Below are 20,644 nucleotides of genomic sequence, written 5' to 3'. Positions count from 1 at the left end.
CCGTTCCCATTCATTCCACAAATACTTCATACTCCTTCAATAATCACACTGGGGATGCACTTTTTTTAATTCTCACCCAAGGATATGTTTGTTTGTTTGTTTCCTCTGATTCTAGAGAGAGAGCAAGGGAGAGGGAGAGGGAGAGGGAGAGGGAGAAGGAGAGGGAGAGAGAAAAATTCATTAGTTTCACCCATATATACCCTGACCTGACCAGAGATTGAATTCACAGCCTGGGTATGTGCCTTGACCAGGAATTGAACCAGAGACCTTCAGTGCACCAGAAGACACCCTGAACAATGAGACACACTGGCCAGGGCCTGGGATGGCTTTTTTTGTTTGTTTGTTTTTTAATCCTCACCCAGGACATTTTTGCATTTATTTTCAGATAGAGCGGGGATGGGAGGGACATTGATGTAAGAGAGACACATCCAGTGGTTGCCACCTGCACCACCCCAACCGGGCTGGGGCCAAACTGCAACTGAGGTACCTGCCCTTAGCGGAAACCAACCCAGGACTCTCTGGTCTGCAGGCCGATGCTCTAACCGCTAAGCCAAAACGGCCAGGGCTGGGGGTGTATTTTTAACATTTTTTTTCAAATCTGCTGTGCCCAGGTGGCTCAGTTGGTTGGAGCGTTGTCTGCTTTACCAAAGGGTTGCAGGTTCTATTTCTGGTTAGGGCACATACCTAGGTTGCAGGTTCAATCCCCCAGGTTGGGGCACACAAGGAAGCAGCTGATAGGTGTTTTTCTCTCACATTTATGTTTCATTCTCTCCCTTCCTCTCTCTCTAAAAATCAATTTTTTAAAAATCCTTGAGTAAGGATTAAAAATTTTTTATTGAAACATTGTTCAGATCTAAAACTTTATTTGGTTCTTTTTTAAATTTCTTTCTTTTTTTTTTTTTTTTTTTTTAATCCTCACCCGAGGACATTTTTGCATATATCTTCAGATAGAGCAGGAGGAAGAGAGAGAGAGAGAAAAACATCGATGTGAGAGAGACAGATTGACTGGCTGCCACCCACACAACCCCAACCAGAGCCAGGAAAAAACTGCGACCGAGGTTCGTGCCCTTAGCGGGAACTGAACCCTGGAATCTCTGGTCCACAGGCCGACACTCTAACCACTGCTCAGGGCTCATTTTTTATTTGCAGTTCACATTCAATATTATTTTATATTAGTTAGGTGTACAGCATGGTCATTAGACAAGCACATACTTACAAAGTGTTCCCCTGATATTTCCAGTACCCATTTGGCACCATACATAGTTATCACAATATTATTGGCTATATTCCCTATGCTGTACTTTACATCCATGTGACTATTTTATCACTACCAATCTGTACTTCTTGATCCCTTCACCTTTTTCACCTAGCTCCCCAAGCTCCCTACCCTTTGGCAACCATTAATCTGTTCTCTGTGTCTATAAGTCTGTTTCAATTTTGTTTGTTTATATTGCTTTTTAGGTTTCACATATAAGTGAAATAATATGGTATTTGTCTTTCTCTGACTGACTTATTTCACTTAGCATAATACCCTCTAGGTCCTCTATGCTGTTGCATATGGTAAGATTTCATTCTTTTTTATAGGCAAGTAATATTCCAGTGTATATATGTATCACCACTTTTTTACCCACTCGTCATTGATGGACACTTGGGTTGCTTCCACATCTTGTCTATAATAAATAATGCTGCAATGAACATAGAAGTAAATATATTCTTTCGAATTAGTGTTCTCAGCTTCTTTGGATATATACCCAGAAGTAGAATTGCTGGGTCACAAGGCAGTTCCATTTATAATTTTTTGAGGACTCTCCATACTGTTTTTCATAGTGGCTGCACAAATCTGCATTCCTATTAACAGTGTATGAGAGTTCCCTTTTCTCAACATCCTCAACAACACTTGTTTGTTGACTTATTGATGATAGCTATTCTGATAAGTGTGAGATGATATTTCATTGTGCTTTTATTTTGCATTTCTCTGATGATTAGTGACATTGATCATCTTTTTATATGTCTTTTGGCAATGTGTATGTCCTCTTTGGAGAAGTGTCTATTCATAAGGATGCATTTTCAATTATATTATTTTAACAATAATATTAATCCCTAAATTTAATGAACTTAATGAGCACTTACTATAAATCAGTCTTTTTTTTAACCCTTACCTGAGGACATTTTTTAATTTTTGTTCAGTTAGAGTGGGAGGGAGAGAGAGGAAGAGAGAGAGACAGAAACTTCGACGTGAAAGAGACACATCGAGCCCTGGCCGGTTTGGCTCAGCAGTTAGAGTGTCGGCCTGCAGTCCAGAGAGACCCGGGTTCAGTCCTAGCTAAGGGCATGTACTTTGGTTGCAGTTTGTCCCCGGCCCTGGTTGGTCGTGCGGGTGGCAGCCACTCAATGTATCCCTTTCACGTCGATGTTTCGCTCTCTCTCTCCCTTCCTCTCTCCTCAGGGTAAGGATAAAAAAAGAGACACATCGAGTGGTTGCCTCCCACACGAACCCAATTAGGGCCTGGGACGAACTGCAACTGAGGTATATGACCTTGGCCAGAATGGAAACCAAGACTCATTGGTCTGTGGGCTGACACTCTAACCGCTGAGCCAAACCAGCCAGGACTAAACAAGGATTTTTGAATGAGGTAATGCTTACTTCAAGAGCCAACCAGAGAAGAGTGGAGTGATGTAGGTAGATTCTCAAGGGACCAACATCTGCAAAAGAGGAAAAGGGGCAAAGCCCCCTGGAAGTAGGTACCAATGGCAAAGAATAGGCTGGATAGAAAAACAAAGGCCAGAATGTTGTATGCTATACCAATGTAGACTATATTGGAGAGTGTCCTAATCAAAGATAGGTAAGAAGGGATATTGTATTTATCTAAAAGAACTGATGGTGGCAAATTTGATGAATTCAGTGAATATTCATGATATTGCTGTCATTGCAATGTAAGGATGAGGTGTAGATAGATATACGAGAGTAATGTCATCCCAGGATCCTTGGGCAATTTTTTTGATGAGTTTACATTTACCCAGTTACTACTTTAACCATAATACTCAAAAGACTCAGTAAGTAGAACTCAGAATAACTGTGGAACTGTCTATACTGAAACTAAGTCCTTAACCTTGATGTTATTGGAAGCTTTGATTGAAAGAACTAACCTCAGTACCATAAAGATAAACCAAAGGAACATCTTACATTTTATGACTTTACAGACATTTTATAAGCATAGTACTCATTTTAATGTAAAATCATAACAATAGAATTTATTATTTAAAACTAATTGGAGAAGAAGATGGCGGCGGGCAGGACCAGAGGGAGAGCGAGTGTGTGAGAGAGTGTGAGTGGACGTGAAGGCGGACGACCAAACCCGAGCAGTGCAGAGATGCAGAGCAGAAGGTTCCTGTGCTGTGGACTGGAGCAGCTGGCTACTTGGCAAAGTAGCAGGATACAAAATTAACGTCAAGAAATCATCTGCATTCTTATACACCAATGATGAACTCACAGAAAGAGAAACTGAAAAAACAATCCCATTTACCATCATGGCAAAAAAAATTAAGATACCTAGGAATAAACTTAACCAAAGAAATAAGGAACCTATTCACAGAAAACTTCAGGTCATTGAAAAAAGAAATAGAGGAAGACATAAAAAAGTGGAAGCATATACCTTGTTCATGGATTGGAGAATTAACATCTTTAAAATGTCCATACCACCAAAGCAATCTATAGATTCAATGCAATCCCCATCAAAATACCCATGACATACTTCACAGAACTACAACAAATACTTCAAAAGTTCATATGGAACCAAAAAAGACCTCGAATAGCCACAGCAATCATGAAAAAGAAGAACAAATTTGGAGGGATCACGTTACCAGATTTCAGGTCATACTACAAAGCCACTGTAATCAAAATAGTCTGGTACTGGCACAAGAACAGGCATATAGACCAGTGGAACAGAACAGAGAACCCAGAAATGGACCCAAGACAATATGCTCAATTAATATTTGACAAAGGTGGCAAGAGCATACAGTGGAGTAAAGACAGCCTCTTTAATAAATGGTGTTGGGAAAATTGGATAGCTACATGTAAAAAAATGAAACTAGACCATCAACTTACACCATACACAAGAATAAACTCAAAATGGATAAAAGACTTAAATGTGATCCATGAATCCTTAAAAATCCTAGAACAAAATGTAGGCAACAAAATTTCAGACATCATACGCAGCAGAATTTTCATTGATACATCACCTAAGGTAACAGAAACAAAGGAGAAAATAAACACATGGGACTACATCAAACTCAAAAGCTTCTGCGCAACAAAAGATACTATCATCAAAATGGAAAGGCAACCCACTGTATGGGAGAGCATAATTTCCAATGATATATCAGATAAGGGGTTAATTTCCAATATATAGAGAGTGCTCATACAACTCAACAAAAGGAAGACAAAGAACCCAGTTAAAAAAATGGGCAGAGGAACTAAATAAACACCTCTCCAAACAGGACATACAAATGGCTAAGAGACATATGAAGAAATGCTCAACATAACTAATTATCAGAGAGATGCAAATTAAAACAACTATGAAATCTCACCTCACACTTGTCAGAATGGCTGCCATCGACAAATCATCAAACAACAGAAAGAATATATGTACCTCCATGTTCGTAGCAGCACTATTTACAATAGCTAAGATCTGGAAACAGCCCAAATGTCCATCAGTAGATGAGTGGATAAAAAAGCTGTGGTACATATACACAATGGAGTACTATGCAGCTGTAAGAAAGAAAGATCTCTTATCCTTTGAGATGACATGGAGGGGCCTGGAAAGTATTATCCTAAGCAAAACAAGCCAAACAGAGAAGACAAGTATCATATGATCTCACTTATTTGTGGAATATAATGAACATAACAGTCTGAGGAATGGGGTAGTCCCAGAGATGTGGAAGTGGGGTACAGACTGAAAATCCCCAGAAGAGGGGGTAGTAGGGGAGAGATAAACCACAGAACTTATATGCATGTATGCATGAACAATGGACATGGACAACAAACTGAGGAGAGGGCGGGGGGGGGGGGGGCAGGGGGAATCAGTGGGGGAAAAGGGAGAAACATCTGTAACAAAAATAAATTAATTAATTTAAAAAAACTAATTGGAGTTGATCTGGGAACAGATCTTTTTATTAACTAAAAACAGCATTAGCAATGTTTGGTCCCTTACCTCTTACCAATTACATAAAATAAATTCTAGATAGATTGTGGATCTAAATGTGAAAGATAAAACTGTGAGAAGATGGTAATTGGCACAAAGATGGTTATGACTCCCTGACTATACCCCCACCCCATGAAGCTGCTAGGGAAATAACAACAACAAAAAACGAGTCATGATAGAAATGAGTACTGAGTGTTATGGAACCATGAAAAAATGATTAACTTTGGGGATAGTATCTATGGCTTCATGAAATATTTTTGTTTGCTAGGGCTGCCATAATGAATTACTACAAACTGGGTGGCTTAAAACAACAGAAATGTATTCTTTCACCGCTCTGGAGGCCAAAGGTCTAAAACCAAGGAATCAGCAGAGCTGGTTTCTTCTAAAGTCGAGGGTAATCTGTTGTATGCCTCTTTTGTAGCTTCTGGTGGTTGCCAACAATCTTTGAATTTACTTAGCTTGTGGCTGTAACCCCCAGTCTCTGCCTTTATCATCACTAGGCCTTTTTCCTTCCGTGTTTCTGTGTCCATATTTTCCTCTTCTTATAAGGCCACTAACCACTGGGTTAGGGCCCACCCTAATCCAGTACGACCTTATCTTAACCTGATTGCATCTGCAAAGACTCTATTTGCAATTAAAGTCACAGGGATTGGGACTTAAACATATATTTGGGGGTACACAAGTCAACACATAACATAGATGGTGACTTTTCGATTTTGTTCTAAAGCATAATTATAGGTTCATTAGGCAGAAGATATTTAAAATATATGAAATGAAATAACTACCAAAGACAAATTAGAAAAGACCCAGATACCTACTCAAAACATTACAGAAGAGTAAGACTTGCCACAGCAGGTGATCAGTAAATTCTTGTGAATATGTCAACTAATCAATCAAAATTACTGAGTTCCTTTGGCCTATGTGACCAGAAACAAGGAAATTGATTTTATAGGCAATGATCAGTTTGGGGCATGACGATTTGAGATAAAAGTAAGAAATTGAAATAAAATTCAATAAGTATTGAGATGGGAGTTAAGAAGGAAATGTATAGGGCAGTTTAAAATTGAGGACACAAATTTGAAAGTGGTCCATGTAGAGATAATAGACGAAGAATGACTATAGGACATCTCCAAGATCTGGAATAAAAATATCAAAGAATTCAGCTTGTGGGTGCATAGTACAAGTCAGAGAAGAGTCAGTAAGAAAACAGAAGAAACCATTAGAAATGTAGGAAGAAAATAGTATCATCACAGAAGACAAATAAGCAAAACTTCAAGAAAGACTGAGTGATGAGGGACTAATGCTACGGGACTGTCAGAATAAGCCCCGAAAAAAAGCCATTTGATCTGAAAAATTACAAATATTTTAGACTCAAATATGCTGAATATTTTCATATGTAAACTTATTGTTATGTGTTATTATCAAGGCACTAGATTAAAATCCAAGCTTTTATTTTTCTTTCATGAGTTCAGAACAATAAAATAAATTCAGTACAAGAAGAGCAAGAGAAACTATGATCACTATGAAAGGCCAGAAGATATGGATAATTAATTACCAAGTGTTTTAGGATGTCCACTCTGAAAACTGATGGTATGACGTCATTTCTTTTTTTTCTTTTTTTTTTGTCTGTATTGAGAGAGGTTTAGAGAGGGAGAAGGAGAGAGAGATAGAAACATTGATGAGAGACAACATCGATTGGCCGCCTCCTGCATGCTCCCCACTGGGGATTGGGCCCACAACCTGGGCATGTGCCTGGACTGGGAATCGAACTGGCAACCTCTTGGTGCATGGCTCGATGCTCAACCACTGAGCCTCACCGGCTGGGTCCATTTCTTGAACTTATTTACAAAGGGTTTCTTATGTACTGAATGTTTCCCTTCCCAAATTCATAAGTTGAAGCCCTAATCTTAGATTGGCTATTTTTTAGAGAAGGGGCTTCTGAGGAAAGAATTAGGGTTAGATGAGGTCGTAAGGGTGGGGCCCTGATCTGATAGGATTAGTGGCCTTGTAAGAAGAGACGAAGGAGTGCATTCTCTCTCCGTTCTGTACCTACCAAGAAAAGGCTATCTACAAAGATTTATTTGGGAGATGTATGTAATAGCAAGGAAAAGAAAATCAAATCCTTAAGAGGAAAAATATAGAATTGTGCTTATAACATGACACAACATGACATGTGATTTGTTTTTGTAAGCATTTTTATAAGGATTTTCTCAACAAACATTGCATCCAGAGTCTTATAGCCAGTGACAGTTTTGTCATCTGTAAAATGCAGGAATTGGACAAAGATCTCTAAGCTCTTTTCTAGTGTCAAACTGCAAACAATCTGAGTAAATATTTTACTGCAAGAGAAAAAACGTTGCCATATTCTCATATTTTTTTCATATGTTCAGGGTTCTTCTAGGGGTAAATAAATGTTGGCTTCAAAAAATAGCACCTTAGCCCTGGCCGGTTTGGTTTAGCGGTTAGAGCGTCGGCCTGCGGACCAGAAAATCCCTGGTTCGGTTCCTGCTAAGGGCATATACCTCAGTTGCAGTTTGTCCCCAGCCCCAGTTGGGGTCATGTGAGTAGCAATCAGTCAATGTGTCTCTCTCACACTGATGTTTCTCTCTCTCCCTCTCTCTCTCCCCCCCTTTCCCTCCCACACTATCTGAAGATAAATGCAAAAAAAAAAAAAGTCCTCGAGTGAGGATAAAAAAAAATTAGCACCTTAGCTAATACTGAAATTAGCATAAAAGCCCATGGCTGAAAATGATGCCATTATAAAAATCAGACTCTAAAAAAATTTTTTTTTCATTATTGGTTTTTAGAGAGAAAGGAAGTGAGAGGGAGAGAGAGATAGAAACATCGATGAGAAAGAACATCGACCGGCTGCCTCCTGCATGCCCCGCACTGGGGATCTGGCCCACAACCTGGGCATGTGTCCTGACCGGGAATCGAACCGGGGACCCCTTGGTGCATGGGACGAAGCTCAACCACTGAGCCACACCAAACAGACGAAAAATCAGCCTTTAAAAGTCAGTGGTGGCTAGAGAAAGTTATTATAGCGACACACCTAGAGGGGCAAAGGACCGTGAAAATGCTTTAGAAAGAAGAGTGGCTGCTGTCTCCACGGAGCCCACCCTCGCCTTTCCCCACCACCTTCTCCCCAGGTGCGTTTTCCTGGCCTCTTTCTGCTAAGCTCAAGAGTCCTTCTTTGGCCTCTGTAACTCATTTCCTGAACCCATTTCTTCTAAAGCCCACTTCTTCTACCTCTGTGACTTGCTAAATAAACTTTTTCTTATAAAAAAGAAATTAGTCAAATGATATCAACCATAAAAGTGTTGGAAGAGCCCTGGCCGGTTTGGCTCAGCGGTTGGAGCATGGGCCTTCAGACCAGAGAGTACCGGTTCGGTTTCCGCTAGGGGCACATACCAAAAAAAAAGGGGGTTGGAAGAAATTATTTTCTGTATTTGAGAGTCTTCTAATCATAGAAATAATACAATTTAATTTAGGAAGTTCAGAAAACACAGGTAAGAAATAAAATCACCAATAATCCTGTCTATGAACCCTAAAATGATAATTTTTAAAATTGTAATATTTATCATGTTGTAAAATAATAAATTTTTGAAAAAAATGTGTTCTTTTAAAATATCTTAAATGGGAAACAGTTGTATTACAAGACAATGGAAGCCTAATATTATATATATATATGGAGAGGGAGAGAGAGAGAGAACTAGAAGAATACTTATTACATGTTCTTTTCATGAGGTCATTTTGATGAAAGTCTAAGAAGCCATTCAGTTTTCAGTTTTTAAAGTTACCAAGAATTGCACTACAAATGTTCTCACCCCCTTAGTGATCTTTTACCCTATCCCTGAATCTCAAGGCATCTATGACCCTCTGTAGTAAGGCTCAGGGATCGGCAAGGCTTGAAGATGAGATAGGGTAGTAATTTTCATTTTGAAAATTATCTCCCAAACCAGAAAATCTATATCCTACATACCTGGGTGTCCTTTGAACATTCATCCTTAGGGATGCTGGCACCAAGGTAGTTATATCATATATACTAAGTGCTGTTATCTACCTCACCTGTTCTCTTTGTTACCTGTTTTCAGATTTCTGAGGTTTGATGACTTGCTTAGCTGGGGCTGGCCACTAATAATGCTGTCTATCTGAGCCAAGGTCACCAAGGTCTTCAGGGCTTCCTCAGCATCTCCATTTGTTAATCTTTGCCGTTCACTACTCTCTTCCGTCCAGCTGGGGTGGAAAGACTTCCTTTTTTTTTTTTTTTTTATCCTCACACGAGGACATTTTTGCATTTACCTTCAGATAGAGCACGAGGGAGAGAAGGAGGGAGACAGAGCGAGAAACATGGATGTGAGAGAGACACATCAACTGGCTGCCACCCACACGACCCCAACCGGTACGGGGGACAAACTGCAACCGAGGTATGTGCCCTTAGCGGGAACTGAACCCGGCCGGGACTCTCCTGTCTGCAGGCCGACGCTCTAAGCGCCGAGCCAAATGGGCCAGGGCAAGACTTGCTTCTTCTAGTATCCAAAATGTGGGTTGAGGACATCCAGTTGGATTCTATGGCAAAAGGCTAGATCACATAGTAAAACAGTTTTGAGGTTTAACTTTAGCCCTCTCTTTGCCAGAAAGCTTGTGTGCTGGGAGTGTGGGGGGGTGCAGTGCAGGGTCTGGGTCTGCATGGCTTCTAGTGCACGCTCAGGTGCACCTGGAATGTCACACTGCTTCTGGCCATGCTGTCAGGGTTCCCTACTGACACTTACTCTCTTAAGGGTCCAGTTGCCTTTCTCTGCCATCCAGCTTCCATGCCCATCTCACATTCCACAGAGAGAGTTGCATACATTTGAACTCCAGTTTTTGACAGAGATTCATTTCATTCCCATAAGTTTCATAGGCCCTCAACAAATGAGGGCGTATTACCAAATGTCTGTTCAGCGTATCAATGAGGATGTGGTTGCTGAAAATTACAGGATTCCTGGCTTAAAAATTGGTTTACTAAGGTAATTTATGTCATATAAATTTATAGGCAGGATAGTCTCCAGGCATAGAACGAATGAGCCACTTAATGATGTTATCACGAATCTTCGTTTTCTCGCATTAGGCCATCCCTAGGGCTCATTTAATTCTAACGTTGATCTTCATATGGTTGCAGAATGGTTCCCGAGGTGGCCAGAACTGCTACATGTTCCTGTTCAGATCCAGGGAAAGACTGAGAGATCTGAATGAGACTTGGTCCCCCCCAAAGCTATATATTATTGCCAGTTTCAGTCACGCGCCAGCCTGAATCTCAGTGCACAGACCACTGTAATTTTAAATTTAGAGGTCAGGTGGGACAAGCATGTGGAAAGAGCATCCCAGGCAAGGGACTAGCAAGTGCAAAGGCTCCATGTGGGACTGGACCCAGTGTGTTCAAAGACCTACAAGCAGACAGTGTGGCTGAAGCCGAATGAACAAAGAAACAGTATCAGAAGGTAACAGAGCAGAGGGGCAGGGGGAGAGAATTCGGACAGTATAAATAGTTTGACCTTTAGTCTGACTGAAATTAGAAGCCAGTGTTGGCCTTTGGACAGAGGACAGACATAATCAAATCTGACTCGCAAGGGTTAATCTGGATACAGTGTTGAGGAAAGCCTGTAGGAAGCAACAGTGAAAGCTACTTCTAGTTAGGGGACAACTACAGTAATCAGACAAGATGTGATGACGACTAAAACCTGGGTGGCAGCAATGGGGGTGGGGAAAAGTGTCCAATTCTAGGTAAAGTCTGCATAGAATCAGTAGGATTTGCTGGTGGATTGAACGTGGGCCATGAAGAAACAGAGGAGTCGCAGGTGACTATAGTTTTTGGTTCGAGCAACTGAAAGGATAGAGTCATCTAAAGGGGGAAATGTGAGTGAAAGTCGATTTGGGAGACATGATCAATTTTGCACATGAGCCTGGAGTTCAACAGAGAGGTCTGGGTTAAACATACCTGGCAGTCCTTGGTAGATCAATGGTATTTAAAACCTCAGCACTGGTTGGGATCACCAAGAGAATGGGTGGAGATAGAGAGAAGAACCATGGGCTGAGCCCTGGGGCACTCCAGGCTTAAGAGTTAAGAGAGAAGAGCTGGGACAACTAAAGAAAGCTGAAGAGTGACTAGTGAAGTCAGCAAAGACATGTGAGAATGTGGAAGACAAATGAAGAAAGTGTCCAAGAAGGAGGCAGTAATCATCTGTGTCAAAAATTACCCACAGGTCAAGTAATATGGGGACTGCCAACTATTATATTTAACAATGATGTGGGATTAGGTGACCCTGCAGAGAGCAATTTCAGTGGAGTAAGGTGTATATGTGTGTGTGTGGAGGGGGGGGGTTCTAATTAGAGTGAGTTTAAGAGAAGATAAGAGGAGAAAAAGCAGAGACAATGAGAATATTCAACACAACTACAAAAGGGAGCAAAGACATGGGGTGGCTGATAGAAGAGGCAGGTGGCATCAAAGAAGGTTTTTTGTTTTAAGGAGAGAAGAAATAACATCATATTTGTATGCTGACGGAAGTGATCAGTGAAGAGTGGGAAACTGATGATGTGGCAGACAGTGAAACAGCGGCCCTTGATGTCAAGTAGGGACGGGAGATAGGACCTAGTGCACAAGTGAAGGGTTAGACTTAGCTAGGAGCCTAGAGAATTCAGCTATGGAAATGCGGGGAGAGTGTATATTGGTACGAACGCTGGTAGGTAGGTTGACATGGTAGTGAGAGTCTGTGGAAGTTTTTTCCTGATGCATCAGTATTCTCAAGAAATATTCTCAAACTCATCAGCAGAACCTGAAGACTGAAAGAAGATGATGGGAATGGAGAAGAGAAGGCATAAAACAGTTGTCGCAGAGACCAGAAGAGTAAATGGACTAAAGGCACATAGTGTAACTGCCTGGCCGAATAAAGAACCACTTGAGCGTCATGGCTTTGATTTTAAACTGAAACTAGTTGACGGGGTTTGGGTTTTCCCCCAGCTACACTTAGGTGTGTGGGTGCAGAGACAAAATGTGGAAACTTAGATTTAATCAGGATGGTAGATTTGCCAAAAGAGTTCAACAAAGTGAGAGAAGAGCAGGAAAATGGAGAGCATATGCAAAGGAAGGATTGTAATAATTGAGTGTGGACTTTATGGATAAGGAGAAAAGTGAGGAACTCAAGAGGATGGGACCAGAGATAAGGTGGCAAGATTTTGGATTGGCATTCTGGTGAGAAGGGAGGATTTTTGAAGTCATGTTATCAGAAAGGGGACCTGGCCCTTGGCGGGTCTGCCTAGGGCCAGCCAGGAGTGTGTGGGTTCTTGACTTCATGCAGGAAATTTTCACACTACGAGTCCAGGTGAATTTTCGAGGACATTTATTATGGCTGGGGACAGTGACACAGGAAGGGCTGGGAAGCCTGTTTGCTTTGGCTCACTAAGAAGTTAGAGAAAAGGGGCCTTGGGGACAGGTTCAGGGCGTTTGCCTGGGATGAACTGCCGCTGCCCATGGCTGCCTGGTTGCCAGCCTCGCAGGTTCCCTTGGAGTCTAGGAGATGCTGCCTGCGGGGGAAGTGAGGGCACAGGTGTGCTCCTGGGAAGGAGAGCATGCAGTGGGACCTTTGTTTTTGAGAGCTTTTAAAGGCGGGGTATTTAGAGGGAGTCTTAGGGAAGGATTTCAATAGAATATTCCTCAGCTTTATTCTGATATACCAAAATGAGGTTTATTCCCTTAACTTCATCTGTTCTTGGGTGTGGTTGGCCAATGGCACTAATTGGATTTGTGCTATCCATCTCCCTGAGTAGGGTGATTTATGGTATTTGCCCTCTGGTTGGGAAGGAGGAGTGCAAACCATTTACTCTTAAGTGTCTCTGGTTTAGGGAAGATAGGATTTTCTAGATGGCTGCAAACTGCTGTCTAACTATGTGTCTCAGTGTCCGCTTGTCCTGGCTAACTGGCCTGTCTCAGTTAGAGCACTAGAGGGAATGCACTGCAAGGACAAGGGTGTGGTCAAAGGGTGGATTCACAGCACAGACGCACAGACAGTAGGGGTGGGGTGCAGTTATTGATAATGGCAGGTTCTAGAGGATGTTCTTGTGAGTGAGTGGCTGTAATGGGCTGGAGGAGAGGGGGTCAGAGAACTCAAGGGCTCAAGGAGTCCAGGGTCTTGGAAAGATCATAATCTATTCTACATATATTTTAAGTCACCAAGAATTAAGACAGGATCCGTATTAAAGACAATTACAGTGAGAAGGAGCTATATAGTCTAAAAATGAGGAGATGGAATTGAGGTGGGGAGGAGAGGATGACGGCAGAGTGAAGAGTATAGTGAGTGCTAGGACCTGATGACATCGAATTCAAAACGCAGAGGCAGTTCTAGGGAAGAGGGAGGGAGCATGGTCTGATACTAACTACCAACGTTGAAAATTCAAGAGATTTCATCTAATCTATGTAGATTTAACATAATCGGGCTTTCACACAAAATTCTTTCTTTTCTTTTTTTTTATATATTTTAAATCTTTATTGTTTTTTTTCTTAATCCTCACCTGAGGACATTTTTCGATTTTTTTTTTCAGATAGAGTGGGAGGGAGGGAGAGAAAGAGAGACATCCACGTGAAAGGGACACATCGAATGGCTGCCACCCACACGACCCAACCAGGGCCGGGGATAAACTGCAACTGAGGTATGTGCCCTTAGCGGGAACCGAACCCAGGTCTCTCCAGACTGCAGGCCGATGCTCTAACCGCTGAGCCAAACTGGCCAGGGCTAAATCTTTATTGTTGAATATATTACAGATGTTCCTCATTTTTCCCCATTGACTCCCGCCCCCCTCCCACCTTTTCCCACACTATTGTCTGTGTCCATGGGTTATGCATATAAATTCTTTGGTTTATTTCTTCCCACTCCCAACCCCTTTCCCTTTGAGGTTTGTAAGTCTAGCAATGAATTTGTACTTCTTAATCCCCTCACCTTTTTCACCCATTCCTCCAACCCCCTCCCATCTGGCAACCAACAAAATGTTCTCTGTGTCTATGAGAATGTTTTTGTTCTGTCTGTTCATTTTGTCTGTAGATTTCATTGTCGATAGATATGTATTCATTGCCATTTTGTTTGTTCATATATTTTTATCTTTTTCTTAAAAAAGACCCTTCATCATTTCATATAATAACGGTTTGGTGGTGATGAACTCCTTTGACTTTTTCTTGTCTGGTAAAGTCTTTATATGGCCATCGATTCTAAATGACAGCTTTGCAGGATAGAGTAATCTTGGTTGTAGGTTCTTGCTTTTCATCACTCTGAATATTTCTTGCCACTCCCTTCTGGCCTGCAAAGTTTCTTTTGAGAAATCAGCTGACAGCCTTATGGGAACTCCCTTGTAGGTAACTAGCTGCCTTTCTTTGCTGCTTTTAAGATTCTCTCTTTGTCTTGAACCTTTTGCATTTTGATGATGATGTGTCTTGGTGTGGGCCTCTTGGGGTTCATCTTGTTTGGGACTCTCTGTGCTTCCTGGACTTGTATGTCTGTTTCCTTCACCAAGTTAGGAACGTTTTCTGCCATTATTGTTTCAAACAGGTTTTCGATTTCTTATTCTCTCTCTTCTCCTTCTGGCACCCCCAAGATGCAAATGTTGGCACGCTTGAAGTTGTCCCAGAGGTTCCTTACACTATCCTCGTTTTTTTTGGATTCTTTTTGTTGTTCTGATTGGGTGTTTTTTGCTTCCTTATATTCCAAATCAATGGTTTGCTTCTTGGATTTACATACTCTACTATTGAATTGGTGTAAATTATTCTTTATTTCAGTTAATGCCTCCTTCATTTCTGACTGTGCATCCATCATTTCTGACTGGTCCTTTTTTATGCTCTTGAGGCCCTCACTAAGTTCACTGAGGTTCTCACTAAATTCATTGAACATCCTTATAAGCAGTATTTTGAACTAAGCATCTGTTAGGTTGTTTATTTCCATTTCACTTAGTTCTTTTCTTGGGGTTTTGTTCTGTTCTTCCATTTGGGACCTGTTTCTTTGTCTCCTCATTTTGGCTGCCTCCCTGTGTTTGTTTCTGTGTATTACTTAATGAGCGGTATGGGGCTAGCTGAGACCAGATGCTGCTCGTTTGAAAGAATTTAGGAAAATCTGAAGCAGGATCCAAGGCGGGCCAATCCTATGGTTAAGCAACTGGCAACAGCTTGGGTGGGCCTAAAAGTTGGGTGGGGCCTGGCCTCAGGGAATCACCGGGGTGGGGCTAGAGTGTGAGCCAGGTTGCTGGAGTCCCAGATATGGCAGCTGTCTGCCGCCCCAGGGAAGGGCTCACCAAAGGAACAAAGGCCTCTGACAGCACGTTTGTCCTGGAGATAGCTCTCTCTCCAGCTCTCGCTCCAGTGCCAAACAGCTCAGTTTTTCCCTGTATGTCTTTGGTGCCCCTCGAGCTGCCTCCCCTCCAAGCTTAGAGGGAGTGAGTTCAATAAGTCCGTGTGTGGGCCCTTTAAGGAGCTGCCTGGGGCTCCAGCCGCTTCAGCTTCCCTGAGCCTCAGTTCCTGCTGGTTTTTCCAGCCAGAAGTTATGGGGACTTCTCTTCCTGGCACTGGAACCCTGAGCGGGGTGTCTGGTGTGGGACGGGGACCCCTCAGTCCTCAGGGAGGACCTTCCCAGCCGAGGTGTCCTCCTGATTTTTATCCGCCACACGTGGGTGTGGGACCAGCCCGTCAGCCTCCGCCCCTCCTACCAGTCTGGATGTGGCTGCTGCTTTAATTCCGTAGTTGTAGGACTTCCATTCAGCTTGATTTAAGGTGGTTTTGAATGATGGTTGTTCTGTAGTTTAGTTGTAACTTTGATGTGGTTGTGGGAGGATGCAATACCGCGTTTACCTACACCACCATCTTGACCGGAAGTCAAATTCTTGCTTCTTTGTAAATCAGATAATCAGACAAAGCAGGCCTTCTGACTGCTTTGCTACCCACAATGATTTCCCCGCTCCTCTGTGTATCTGGGTTTGGCTCCCCTGTTCTAGCAATTCAAGAGCCACCAAATACTTAACCTTACTTGCCTTATTCAGGTAGTCCCTTTGAGAGATACAGGGTTTCTTAAGCATGTACAGATTGATAATAGAATCATAGCCATTTGAACAAAGGGATATAGAAACTCTTCCCAAATGGTATCACTTTTACCAATTTTCAAAAGTATGTTGTGGAATACTTCAGCTGGGGACTTGAATACAGTATTTGGGTAGTACTAAACGATAGTGTATCATCACTGTTGATCTCTAGGGGGCGTCATTCCCAAAGACTACACCTCGGAAAGGTTTCAAAATAGGTGTTGACAACTTTTTCAGTCATTGTGCACTCTTCCTGGCATTACGGTTGGGGTTTTTCTCATTACTTTCTAAGCATCTCCTCTTTTTGTCAGTAGCATTGGCATCATGTCTGTTGGGGGATATTACAGCATAAACTGTAGAAGGTTTCAAAACAAAAGTCAGTTTTAAATAGTATGTTGAAAGCCAAGGGAAGATGACTGTCAATCCCTTTGAGGAAGGACAAAGTAGTCAAACAATGTTTCATCAGGAAAGCCGTGAGAGAAGAGAACATAGCAGAGCCAAATACGGTATGGAGAAAGAGGCAGCCTGGTGGAGAAAATGACTACAATTGTATTCTACTGTGTTTTTCTGTTGTTGGCATCTATGTACATCTTTTCCAAAAATCAGTTCACATACGCCCATTTATCTGTTTAAATTCTTGTGCCAAAACGTTTAGGGTGGTTGTTGGTTGTCTTCAGCTGAGTGGGGTTAGGAGTGATATTTTCTTCTTCCAACTTTTCTGGGTTTCCCAAGTGTTCCTCAGTGTATCGGTTTTGTGACAGGATAGAAAGCCAGGCCTCTCTCCATCCACGCGGGGAGCCGGTCCTGCCAGGGCAGACAGACCCTCCCCTAGTTCTGCAGTTCTGGTCCTCCTCCAGCTTTCTCTGCTTTGTCACTTCAGTCACGTCCCAATCCCGGAGAGATGGGAAACCGCTTCAAAGTTAAAGCCAGCGATCAGGAATCAGCAGAGGCAGAGAGACCCCGCGACCAAGCCGGGTGTCCCCGGGGACATTTGCGGGGAGCGGCCCTCTGCGTCATGTGGGGCCCGCCCCTTCCAGGACCTGGGCTCGGCGTGTTCTGCCGTCTTGGCCGCGGTCGTGGAAGCAGGATTTCCGCGGTTGTGTAACGGCCCCTCGCGGGCGTGCAGAGGCCCGGGCCCCGCATCCCTCCGCCTCGCGGCCCCTGGCTCCGGCAGCCGCGCCATGGCCTGCGCGGCGGCGGCGGGGAGCGGCGGGGCGCGCGGCGCGCTCTCGGTGCACACGCTGCTGTTCGACCTGCCGCCCGCGCTGCTGGGCGAGCTCTGTGCCATCCTGGACAGCTGCGACGGCGCGCTGGGCTGGCGCGGCCTGGGTGAGTGCGGCCGCCTGCGGGCCGGGGGAGGGGCGCGGGGCCTCCGCGCGCACGCTCCGCCGACCCGCCGCGCCGCGGGGCAGCTCCGCGCCTCCCGGAGCGCGGGACGGGTGGTTCGCACGAGGAAGCTGCCCTTTACTGGGCCTCGGGAGGACACCGCTCCCTGGGGCTCTCCCAGGAGCTCCCCTTCTCTAAAAGGAACTCTGGGTATGCAGCAAGATTAAGGGAGCGGAAGCTTGGGAAGAACAGCTACCCGCGTGAAACCGTCTAAGGTTTGCCAACCACCCTGCCTTCCTTGGCTCAGACGCTGCAAATCAGAATGCCTACGTGAGGTCTACTTGTCACGGCTACGTTACCCTGGACTGGTGTTTTCAGGGCGTTCTCAAGTGACCACCTGACTTAAATTTTAGGTGAAATGCTAAAGTAAAATACTATTTGTAATTAACCTGGCTCCCAGTTTTCTTAATTATCGTATTTACCCAATTTGATGGAATGAAGGTTTATGCTAAAGAATGGCTTTTTGTTTTAGTCTAGAAAGTTGGCTTCAAAACTCCATTTTACGCGGTCGTTGGAAGGTCGAGCAACTGCCTGTTGGAAGTGTTGAGTGTGATACTCAGAAACGATTCAGACAAAAATCTTTTAGTTAAGCAGGGGCGATTTTGGTTATATTTGATACTCTATGATGCCACATTTAGTTTTAGTTGAAAAGAAACACAATTATATACAAACAACTTAGCCTTAATTTTCTAAAATAGCTTCTTCTTACCAAAAATAGCAGAAGGCCCAGAGGGGGAAAATTTGTAATTGTTGTTGAATATGGTCACACTTTCTGGAATGTGGCATTGGGCTTCTAGTTATATAAAATTTGTTTATATATATAAGCTCTGTAATTTTTAATTATAACCGTTAAGTAAATGCCTCAGAAAAGGATACTTGAGTCTGATATCTGGAAAGCATAGTTTCCAAGGTAATTTGAGGGATAAGATCCCTTCCCATCCAGATCTCTTTGAAATGAATGATGGTATTGGCAATTTTTGCACCCATTGGTTTCCTAGGGTTACTAACTGTATGAGAGAAAAATATTTTTAGTCCAGTCCACAGTTAGCAAATAAGGCCGGGTAGGTATTATAAATGAGTGAGGCTGGCTGGTGGAGACTTTGAAAATGGAAGAACATAGGTCTCATTTAAAAGGGGCAGTAAGTAATCAACCCCAGGCCACTGTTGCTTTTCAAGAAGTTCAGCCCAGTGTTGCTGGATCTCTCTTTCTCTCCCTCTCTTCTAGAGTCTTCTCTCTCTCCATTGAAATCCAGATATTCATATTTTACATGGGTTGTCTCATATAATCTTTCCAAGTGTCCTACGAGGCAGGTGCTGTTATCATCACCAACCTTTTAACAAGTGAAGAAACTGTGGTACAAATTATTTAAGTAATGATAGATTGACACAGCTAGGAGGTGGCAGAGCCAGGACTTGAACCAGGGCAGGATATATCCAGGGCCTGTGCCCTGACCCACAGCCACTCTACACTTCTCACTTCCCGACTATGACTTCTTCAAAGTCACAAGTACAGTTGCTCCATCTTACAGCCTCGCTAAGGTATGGCTATTTCTGTGTTAAGGAACAATTCAGTGAGCCCCATTATCCTAGTTGTGGATAAATGAAGACCACCCACATGAGAACAAGCAAAGGCTGTTTATTCAAAGCAAGGAATTCAGCCACCATCGCTTGCATTTGACAGAGACGCCAAGGCAGGCAGGGGAGTGGGAAAGCTCTATAGTGGGGAAAAAAGAAGGCTTCAGGTGTGCCCTGATTGGAGGCTGTTGGCATGAGGAAGCTGTAGCCAGGCTAACTAGAGGTTGGGCATTCTGTGTGATTGTTTAGGGGGGCTTATTTGCCTTTCTCCAGTTGGCCCTAAGGTGGAAGCAGGAGCACAAATTAGGGAAGCTGTCAGTTATTAATCAAGTCCTGACCATTTGGGCCCAATGCTACAGGGGTTATTGTTGGCTTCCTGGACTAGTGGCTACAGATACTAATTTGACTTCCCAGACTGGTTCCTGTAGATGGTACTTTGGCTTCCTAGGCTGGTTGACACATGTTGTGGGTCAGAGTTCCATTTTTACATATAGTCTGGCCACTGTTCCTCTGGATATTCCTTCTGTCATAGAGGGAGGGTCTAAGATGCCTACTTCTTGATTCTCCAGCTGCAGTTCATTGTGCAGGGGGGCTGTGCCTACTGACAGCCTGGACCACACAGCTCTGAAAGGAGACCTGGGACACCCAGCTGCTTCATGAATTGTTGGCTCAGCAAGAAGGGAAGATGGCTCAGTTTGGGGTAGCTGAGGGCAACTGCCTGTGTTAAATATGCCGAGTTTCTCTATTGGCCTTTAAAAGAGAAAGAGGGGAAGAAGTGCAGGGAGGGAAAACTTGACCTTAAAAGGGGGAGAAGAGAGTGTTGGGGAACTGAATTAAGGAGACAGCCCCTTTTATGCTCAGGACAGCTGAGAGCCTGAAGATACAGAGGGTCCAAAATTCCATAAAGAAAACAATGATAATAGTAACAGGTAAGACTGTCTTGAGCTGATGATTCTTGATGATGGTGAATATCAGGCTGTATTTATAAAGGCAGCTCCGACAAGGTAAATCACATGGCAGCTTATATGATATGATCAGAGTGTACACAATAAGGTAGAAGGCCAGTCTTTCACAATCTGGAATCCCTATACCTTCTTTTAAAGATACAGCCCTGGCCGGTTTGGCTCAGCGGTTAGAGCATCCGCCTGCGGTCCGGAGAGGCCCGGGTTCGGTTCCCGCTAAGGGCATGTACCTCGGTTGCAGTTTGTCCCCGGCCCTGGTTGGTCGTGCGGGTGGCAGCCACTCGATGTGTCCCTTTCGCATCGATGTTTCCCTCTCTCTCTCTTCCTCTCTCTCCCTCCCACTCTGTCTGTACAAAAAATGGAAAAATGTCCTCGGATGAGGATTAAAAAAAAACAAAAAAAACGCCCTGGCCGGTTTGGCTCAGTGGTTAGAGC

The 20,644-nt window shown here is 43.3% G+C and overlaps 1 protein-coding gene across 2 annotated transcripts in view; it reads left to right on the top strand.

The window, feature by feature from the left end:
- The first annotated feature begins 17,385 nt into the window (after positions 1-17,385).
- IRAK3 (interleukin 1 receptor associated kinase 3) overlaps positions 17,386-20,644 on the top strand; it is a 47,462-nt gene continuing 44,203 nt past the window's right edge. The window contains exon 1 of one of the 2 annotated variants that reach the window (XM_036251165.1): positions 17,386-17,615. In XM_036251165.1, coding sequence (XP_036107058.1) covers positions 17,468-17,615 — 148 coding nt within the window. In that variant the 5' untranslated portion in view covers positions 17,386-17,467. Of the gene's footprint in view, positions 17,616-18,586; positions 20,177-20,644 lie in introns of those variants that run through there. The other variant, XM_036251166.1, reaches the window with a different exon arrangement.

The sequence above is a fragment of the Molossus molossus genome, unplaced genomic scaffold (assembly GCF_014108415.1).
Source record: "Molossus molossus isolate mMolMol1 unplaced genomic scaffold, mMolMol1.p scaffold_m16_p_10, whole genome shotgun sequence".
Classification (NCBI taxonomy): Eukaryota; Metazoa; Chordata; class Mammalia; order Chiroptera; family Molossidae; genus Molossus; species Molossus molossus.
This window is presented reverse-complemented; position numbering and strand designations above follow the sequence as displayed.